The sequence below is a fragment of the Sorex araneus genome, chromosome 4, assembly GCF_027595985.1.
Source record: "Sorex araneus isolate mSorAra2 chromosome 4, mSorAra2.pri, whole genome shotgun sequence".
NCBI classification, from domain to species: domain Eukaryota; kingdom Metazoa; phylum Chordata; class Mammalia; order Eulipotyphla; family Soricidae; genus Sorex; species Sorex araneus.
In genome coordinates this window covers 87,795,465-87,804,368 of record NC_073305.1, presented here as the reverse complement: position 1 = coordinate 87,804,368, position 8,904 = coordinate 87,795,465, and the positions used below count along the sequence as shown (strand labels likewise).

The 8,904-nt window shown below is 44.6% G+C and overlaps 1 protein-coding gene across 1 annotated transcript in view; it reads right to left on the bottom strand.

Moving 5' to 3' along the window:
* Positions 1-730: 730 nt before the first annotated feature.
* Positions 731-8,904, bottom strand: part of FBXO9 (F-box protein 9) — a 28,524-nt gene continuing 20,350 nt past the window's right edge. The window contains exons 8-13 of the mRNA XM_055135526.1: positions 7,012-7,130; positions 6,534-6,624; positions 5,759-5,854; positions 5,350-5,443; positions 2,372-2,523; positions 731-1,379 (exon numbers count right to left, since the gene is read on the bottom strand). Of these exons, the coding sequence (XP_054991501.1) occupies positions 1,271-1,379; positions 2,372-2,523; positions 5,350-5,443; positions 5,759-5,854; positions 6,534-6,624; positions 7,012-7,130 (661 nt within the window). The 3' untranslated portion in view covers positions 731-1,270. The remainder of the gene's footprint in view (positions 1,380-2,371; positions 2,524-5,349; positions 5,444-5,758; positions 5,855-6,533; positions 6,625-7,011; positions 7,131-8,904) is intronic.

The window sequence follows — 8,904 nt, the reverse complement described above, 5'->3', positions numbered from 1 at the left end:
AACATTCTTTCTCAGAGCTGAATGTTCAAGCCAACTGTAAGATTCTTCTTTTTGTCCAATACACTGGAGGTATAAGTTTGGGGAGGTCATACCGAGTGGTGCTTGTTTAGGAGTGACCCTTGGTACAATACTGTGGAATCTAACGAGGGTCGGTGGCATAAAAGGCAGGCAACTCAGCCTCTGCACTCTCACCTTGGAGGCATGATTTTCATCTTTAGCATGTATTGATGCTCTACAAGGTCATCTATATTGGACTGTGGCAACAGGTATTTAATAATAATACCATAAATGTGAAAGTGACTGTAGCTGCAGATGCTGATTTCTGAAAGTTCTTGTTTTTTTTTTCCCCTATATTTGAAATACTAAAAACATCCAAATTGAATTGCCTGCCAGACACAAACTCTGTGAAGACAAATAGTACTGTTGGCCTTCTCCCAACTCTCATTCTGAAAAAAGTCAGGTCTTAGGCTTACCTGAGTCGTTCCTTTCTTAAGGATTTAAGAGGACCAGATGAGTTTGTGGATGGGTCCCGCGGTCCTGAGGACTTTGGTTTTTCTCACTTAATATGTCAGTGAAAGGTGATGACATGAGGCTGGCGTATGAACCTCTCAGCTGTGGCTGCATGGAAAACCCAATGCTGAAACAAGGCAGTCACGCGCCTTCCTCTCACTAGCCACCCTAGAAGGGTCTCGCTAGGACTGTGACACTTAAGAGAGGCATCACAATCTACTTTTTTCAAAGAAACACTTATTTATGATCTTTATTGTCAAACAGATTCAAACAAAATCCAGAACAGATTTTTCACATTGTGAGCCTTCAGTGCAAGGACGTTACATCATGCGTGAAATAAATTACTTCTCCGGTGGCACTCTTCCTGACGTACATAAATACTGGGAATGATCAGGCAGAGGACGGCTGGTGGGACAGAAATCTGCTCAGAAGCCTGCTTGGAAAGGGGGATGATTTAAACCTCATATTAAGGTTTATGTTTTCCCCTCTCACAACATAAATGTGATTAAATAATTTGTAATTCAACTTTTCAACTTCAAAACAAAAACATCCCCAGAGTCAGCTATTCCCCCTTTAAATAAAAAAAGAAAATAATAATCAATTTATAGTCTCCTTAAAAGAACTCCAACAATGCAAAATAAGTTCTAGTTCCATATATATATATATGATATATATATGTATGTACATGTATAACTTAGATACTCTTTTGCTCTCTATATTTTGATTCATGCAACAGTGACAGAGGCCTGGGCATGAGGCTCTACAGCGGTCTTTCGGAGAAAGCGGTGTAGCTCCTGACCCTGGCAAAGAACAAGGGGGTGTACATCTTGTCAATGTCAAAAGCAGTGACTGCCGTCTCACCAGTTGATCTGGAAAGAGAGGAGGGAAAAAATCACCAGTTACAAGGAAACTTCAAGTTACTTGAAATCTTTGCACGTTTTATAGGGGGGGTCAGGTGGAGGGGTATATTTCTTACCTTAGCTGTTTAAATTTCAACTCATCTAAGTTTGTTCTTAATAATAATAATAGTTTTTCTCTATTGTAGAAAAATTTAGAATATGAAAGCAACTCACCTGTAGGGAGGCCAGGAGGGAGCTCACAGGTAGCAAATTATTTATTCCCCACCCTCCCCAAAACAGGAGATATGGAGGTGGAGCTATACCCATATAATGCGTAGGGTGTTTGCCTGGCATGTGGCTGACCCAGGTTAAATTCTTAGCACCCCATATGGTCCCTTGAGCCCACCAAGAGTGGTACCTGAGTACGGAGCCAGGAGTAAACCCTGAGCACTGCCACATATGGCCCCAAACAAACAAAAAACTAGATGACATAAACAAAAGTGAAATATTCAAATGATGCCTATTATAAACATCCTTTGTTTTCCTAAAGTATCATTTCTTTCACTTGCTTGATGCTACTTCTGAATTTTTTTCCATTGAAAAGAAAAAGAAATCGCTTCACAAAGCAAAAAAGAGAATGGTGGGATTAGTATGAGAAGAAACGCTCTTTGTTGTAGGGAGTTTCTAAATGAGTTGGGACACATTATAAGGTAAAACTATAAAGTATTAATGGGGCTAAAGCAATAGTATAGCACGTAGGGGTCTTGCCTTACACAGGGCTGACCTGGGTTCGATCCCCAACATCCCATACTGTTCCCCGGGCCATGCCAGGAGTGATCCCTGAAGGCAGAGCCAGGAGTCACTCCAGAGCATTGATGGGTGTGGCCCGCCCCCTCCCCCCAAAAGATTATTTGCTCTATAATGTAAACTCTGAGGAACTGAAACCTATTTGGGAGTTTCATAAGCCTTATAGAAAGCACATACTCATTCAGTCACGAGATGTTCTTACTGCATTCACCTACTTGTAAGTAATGTGACAAGAGTGATGTATCCACACAAGTTTGTTGAATCTCTGGTGGCGACTGGAACACAGCTGCAGTCCCACATGAAAACTCTGTTCTGCTTCTTGGACAGGGACACGACGAAAATATCTGTATTTATAGTCAAGTGGTTTCTGTAAAAGAAAAGAAAAGATGTGTAACCTATAAGGTGTGTTACCTTACAGATTTCATATATATATGAATACAGTACATATAATACATAGGAATACATTATGCAAAAGCAAGACTAGAACATGGTATCAGTATATAGTAAAGAGTTGTGTGGGATATCAAATGAGAAAGTGTATGGGTGCCTTTAAATATAGGGAGCACTCTAAAAACAAGGCTTTTTTCAGCAGCAGCAGCAGCATTTCATTTAATAATCACAACAGCCCGTGTGTGAATTATGGCTGCAACACATTGGTTGAAGGATGAAGACCCAACATAGATCAAAAGGGCTAACCAAAGTTACAAAGCAGTTTCAAAGATTGGTTCTCTTATCTCTAAGTCAAGCACTTCCTTCTACTTGGGAACATTCGGGAATTCTGAAAGAGGGATAGTGGTAAACTGAAGGGCACAGAAAAAAGAGTATCTTTTCCAGTACCAGTAGAGAAACAGTAGAGAAACAGATGTAATAGGGTTACATCTGTTTACATTTAAATCAGTAGAGAAACAGATGTAATAGGGTTATATGGGTCATTAGAATCATACTTGTGCAAACACACACACACACACACACACACTTCCTACTATGTCTTGTTTCACTGCTATGTTCCAAAGAGAAAGCTGCAGACTGTGGGAGCATACTAGAGATAGGCCAACTCCCAGGACACTCACGGCTATGGCCAGGTCATCAAAGCAACTGTCTCTGCACCTCAGACCACGGGGCTAGATTCCAGGAACCTTCTAGAGAGAGGCAGTGAGGCTGGCGACAGATGGCCACAGGGCAATGGGACTCAGACAAAACCCTGCCCCAGCTATCTCAATGTTACGACGCTTGGGAAGAGAGGGGGTTCACTGGGGGAAGTCCTTTCAAAAACCCCTATCAATTCAGGCTCACCCATTTTATTACTCAACAAAGTATATGTGATACCAACTGACTTAAAAATTCTTTTGTTTCGGGCTGGAGTGATAGCACAGCGGGTAGGGTGTTTGCTTTGCACACGGCCGACCCGGGTTCGATTCCCAGCATCCCATATGGTCCCCCGAGCAATGCCAGGAGTAATTCCTGAGTGCATGAGCCAGGAGTAACTCCTGTGCATCGCCGGGTGTGACCCAAAAAGCCAAAAAAAAAAAATTCTTTTGTTTTTCTTGGGGGGAGAGGGCATAGCTGCCATTGCTCAGAGCTTACTTCCAGCTCTGCACTTGGGGACCACATGGGCGGGTTGGGGATCAAACCAGAATCTCCCACATGCAAGGCAAGCACCTCCCCTGCTGTACTAACTCTCTGGCCCCTGGCTACATTGTTCTTTCAAAACTAGCAATTTGCTTGGCCACTTTTTATTCCACCTCACCCTGACTTTCCCGACTCTCACCATGGCTGTTAAATGTCACAATGACAATCAGGCCCTGAATGTGTTCAGAGAGTCTTAAGTGCTCTGCGGCAGCATTTCTCAAGTGGAGGGGCACCGGGCATCAGACACATAGCTCTGGATCTGCAGGGATATTCCAAGGGACCACAGGTGACATGACCGGGGAAGGCACAGCACAAGAACAGGGGGCACTGTTAGGACAGAGCAGAGGGAAGGAGGAAAGAGAGCAGCGGCCGTGGTCAGAGAGGCTGGCGAAGCAGTGGGCCGGTGCGCCAGAGAGAGAACACAGGGTTTAAGGCTGCTGGCTTCTACGACGCCAGCCCCGGCTTCATCCCTGGCACCACAGATGGTCCCAGCACCACCGAAGCTCTGACAGTCCCCAGGGACCACCAGGTGTGGCTGGATTGACAGCCCTCCCTGCGCCAACAGAACCCAAAAGAATTCAGCTCGAATATAACCCAGCAATCCCATTTTCCTGGCAGCTGTTTTCTCCCTTCTAAGACAACAGGGAAAAAAAAGAACTGGTGTCATGTTAGCTTATTTCCAGTCAAAATTTAAATTCTCTGTAAGAATAGCTTTGTGAAAGAAACATCTGTATGAGCCTCTAAGGATTCCAAATGGGATCATTAGATCCAACCTTCTAAAGATTCCAAATGGAAAGAGCCAAAACAACATAGTTAGGTCATGTGTTTACTACTTATAGCATAGAAGTAAAGTTTTACATGCTCATCTGGCATAGAAAAAAATACACAATTTAGAGAAAGATAAACTGATTCAATTAAAAAAAGAGACATTTTAGAAACCCCTTCAGTTCTCTTAAGAAATATGCCACAAGTCAATATACACATTTTGTACAACAGAATAAATTAATTGGATTGGAGCAATAGTACAGCAGATAGGGTATTTGCCTTGCACGCTGCTGACCCAGATTTGATCCCTGGCATCCCATATGGTTCCCTGAGCAACGCCAGAATTGATTGCTGAGTAGAGGGCCAGCAGTAGCCCCTGAACACTGCAGGGTGTGGCCCAAAACCCAAAAATATATACATACATGTACATGAATATATATATATATATATATATATATATAGAGAGAGAGAGAGAGAGAGAGAGAGAGTAACTATGAAACAGTACCTTTTAATCCTTTCTAATCAAAATGCCGACATGAGTAGCACTGCACTGTCAACCCATTGCTCAACAATTTGCTCGAGCGGGCACCAGTAATGTCTCCATTGTAAGACTTGTTGTTACTGATTTTGGCATATCGAATACGCCACGGGTAGCTTGCCAAACTCTCCAAGAGGGGCGGAGGAATTGAACCCAGGTCAGCCTCGTGCAAGGCAAAAGCCCTACCTGCTGTGCTATGGGAGACACGAGTAGGATACTGAAGTAAAAACGAAACGGCAAATTTCCACCTTACATACTCACCTCTTCTTTTTTCTTAGTTATCACAGCAAATACTTTGGTCTGATTGTCTGTGTCTTGTGACAAGCGATAATGGCCCAGTAGGATTGCATCTGTTCTGAAAATTGAAAGATACTCTTTAGATCTATATCTATTCCTGACTTTCATCATTAGGAGAGTAATGGTTATAACAGTCTTTACTCTACTTGCCTGAGAAGAATCATCTAATTTCCAAGATCCCACACCTAAATGAAGTGCACTTTCTAGAAAGAGGTGCCCAGGAATCAGTATTTTTTTCAAGTCCCCCAGTGACTGGGATTTTAATCATCGAGTACTTGGGTAAGGAAGCAGAGGCCTCTATTAACCCGCAGTCAACCACAGAAAATGTACACTGGACTAAAAAACAAAAAATAAACCTGCAGAAAAATGATACCTGGTATTCCTAGTTCTTAACCGCGAAACGATGGACTGCGGTTCCTCGGGGGTGGTCAGCATCATCACGGAGCCATCAGGAAAGAACCTCATATACCTGCGTGAAAAGAAAGTCAGCACCCACATGCCACCCACTCAACATACAGCACACGCTTACTGACCCCGCCAAACCCCGTTCATGACCACAACACCAGAAGGGAAACGCTGGGGCCAAAGAACAACAATAAAGACATTAAAATGAGTGAGACCGATAATCTGCGAGGCCAGCAACAAAGAACTAAGGCATTTGATTCTTTTTCCTTTGAGGGAGCTGCTGAGCTCCTAGCTTTACTCACTGAGTTTAAGTCCTGCTCTGCGCTCTGTGTTTGCCCTGGAAGTACAGCCTTAATGTCAATTGTGAAATCTACTTCCAGGCTATAGTAGTTCACACAAATTCCCTAATTTCTCAAAGACAGCAGTATCTGATGAACAATAAAGCTGACCAATAATACAAGCTATTTAAATAGCGAATGGGCATATACAAAGGGCAAAATAAGAGCAAGTATTCTAAGCTGTAAAGGGACTCTGGTTCAGAGGCCAGGAAGAACAAATGTCTAGTGACCTTTGGTTCTCTGAGTGTAGTTCCTGTCATCCTATTGATTAAAAAGAAAAAACAACCCACCCAGAAGTGACTTGTAGATAAATAGAAAAACTGCAGAGAACAGATGTCCAATAAATAATGAACTAATACATGGAGAGAGAGAATGTTTCACTCACTCAGTTTACTACAGTTGTACCTGTAATATTCCACTTGGTGCCACGCTCTATAGAAACCATCGAGAGACTGTTCCCCCTGACGAATATATATGGTCTTACTGATATACACTCCTGCAAGGGAGAAAGGCAACTGTTGGGATCGAGAAGCTTAACCACCACCACCACCACCAATTAACACACTCCCATTTACTTTGCTGTTCCCGTGGACGACACACACACAAAGAATGCCAGGGCTACTCCTAGAGGAGCTGGCGGGGAGGGATGGGGGGTGGGGACTTCAGCATAGAGCAGATGCGTCAGTCTTCTGGGCTCTCTCCAGCCCGGCCCCCTCCCCCATCTTTAATTTTCATTGTGGTTTCTTTCAAATTTGCTCACAGAACTTATACCTGTTCTGGTAAATTAACATTGCATCTTTCCCCAAAGCAGAATGGCCATTTCCCACGCCCCTCGCAACACCCCCCCCCCCCCCAGCCCCAGGTTCTAAAGGGTTTCACTTACCATCAAACCGCACACGGGGTCTCTCTAGAAACATCTCTCTCCAAGACGTGTATGGCACAAGTTTAATACAGCTTCTACCCCAGACTCTCAGGCAGGCCAAACGCCATATTTCAGGGTCTCTAAGAAATGAAGGCGCAAGAGAGAGAGGTGAAGTTCCCATTGGCAGATGGAAGTAGATCCCTGCTAGCAGCGAGTACTCATTCCACTGGGTGCCTGTGTTGTGCCAGCACCAACACCGGCCCGGGCACCAGGCAAAGAGAAGGACAGGGCGGGGGTCCTGCTCCTTCATGGATAGAAAAGCAAACAGAAATATGGAACAGCGACGTTCCGGCTAATGTGTTCAGGATGGAAAGCAACCGAGTAGGGTAAAGCAGCAAGGGCACTTGTTAGCAAAGAGGTTATTTCAGAGCTGGCAGAGAAGGAAGGTCTCTCCAGGTCTGAGTCCATGGTGATGTCCACTGGCCAGGACCCGCAGCAAGTCCTCAGGCAGGAGTGGGGCTGGTGTGACCCACAGAGGGGATGGAGCGGGGGCAGTAAAGGATGGGGAAGTCTCGAGCACTGTATGAGACATTAGCAGGGGCTGGCTGGCGGGAGAAGCTACTTGAGAGAGGGATGCCCTGGCAGCATTTGGGGCCATGACTTACACTTTTAAAAGATCATTCCAGGGCCAGAGTGATAGCACAGCGGGTAGGGTGTTTGTCTTGCACGCAGCAGATCCAGGTTCAATTCCCAGCATCCCATGTGGTCCCCCCAGCACCACCAGGAGAAATTCCTGAGTGCATGAGCCAGGAGTAACCCCTGAGCATTGCTGGGTGTGACCCAAAAAGAAAAAAAAATCATTCTAGGGGCCAGACAGTGCACAGGGCTTAAGGCGCGTGTCTCACATATGGCTGAGCCAGATCAGTTCCTGGCTCCACTTGGTCTCCCGAGCACACCAGGAGTGACCCCTGAGCTCAGAGTCAGGAGTGACCCAAGTACTACTAGGTGAGGCCAAAAACGTAGAAGAAAAGATCACGCTAGTGGTTTTGGAGAACCAGCTTTTGCGGTGCAGGAGCAGAAACAGGGAGGCCTTGCAGCCTAGGCGCCATGGTAGCTGACCCACCAGAAAGGTGCCAGGGAAACAATGATATGGTCAGACGGGAGAGAGAAGGTTTTTCCCTTAGGGGGCATGGGGGGTGTGAGTGTGACTGGGCCACACTCAGCAGTGCTCAGGGGCTATTCTTAGTTTGGGGCTCAGGAGTAATCCCTGATCATGCTCAGGGAACCATACATAGTGCTGGGAAATCAAACTCGGGGTGACCACATGCAAAGCAAGTATCTTGCTTAATGTGCTATCTCTCTGACCCAGGATTTTAAAGGCTGTGTTAAGAAATTGTGCCGAATGGTGAAGCAAAAGATGTACCACAAATAGATGTTATTCTGATAGAGCTTAAAATATGTTAAATTCCATCTATGACTTAAAATATTCTAAAGTTGTAAATTCTGCTAGTATTGGAGCAGCCTATAAAAGATACCCCCTTCAACTGATACTGGAATGTTACCTGAATTTCCTCTTAATGATTCCTTTCATAATACATCAATTTTTATCCCTGAATATTCTTAGTCAATTTCCTCATAATACTCCTCATGTACAATTTAAAAAAATGTTAGCACAGTAACAGTGCTACAAAACACTGGCATGTGATTAATCTATGAGGTGATTAATGGGCAGTTACTACAGATAACTGGAGCAATAGCACAGCCGGTACAGCATTTGCCTTGCATACAGCTGACCCAGGTTCGATTCCTCCACCCCTCTCGGAGAGCCTGGCAAGCTACCAAGAGTATCCCGCCCACATGGCAGAGCCTGGCAAGCTACCCGTGGTGTATTCGATATGCCAAAAACAGTAACAA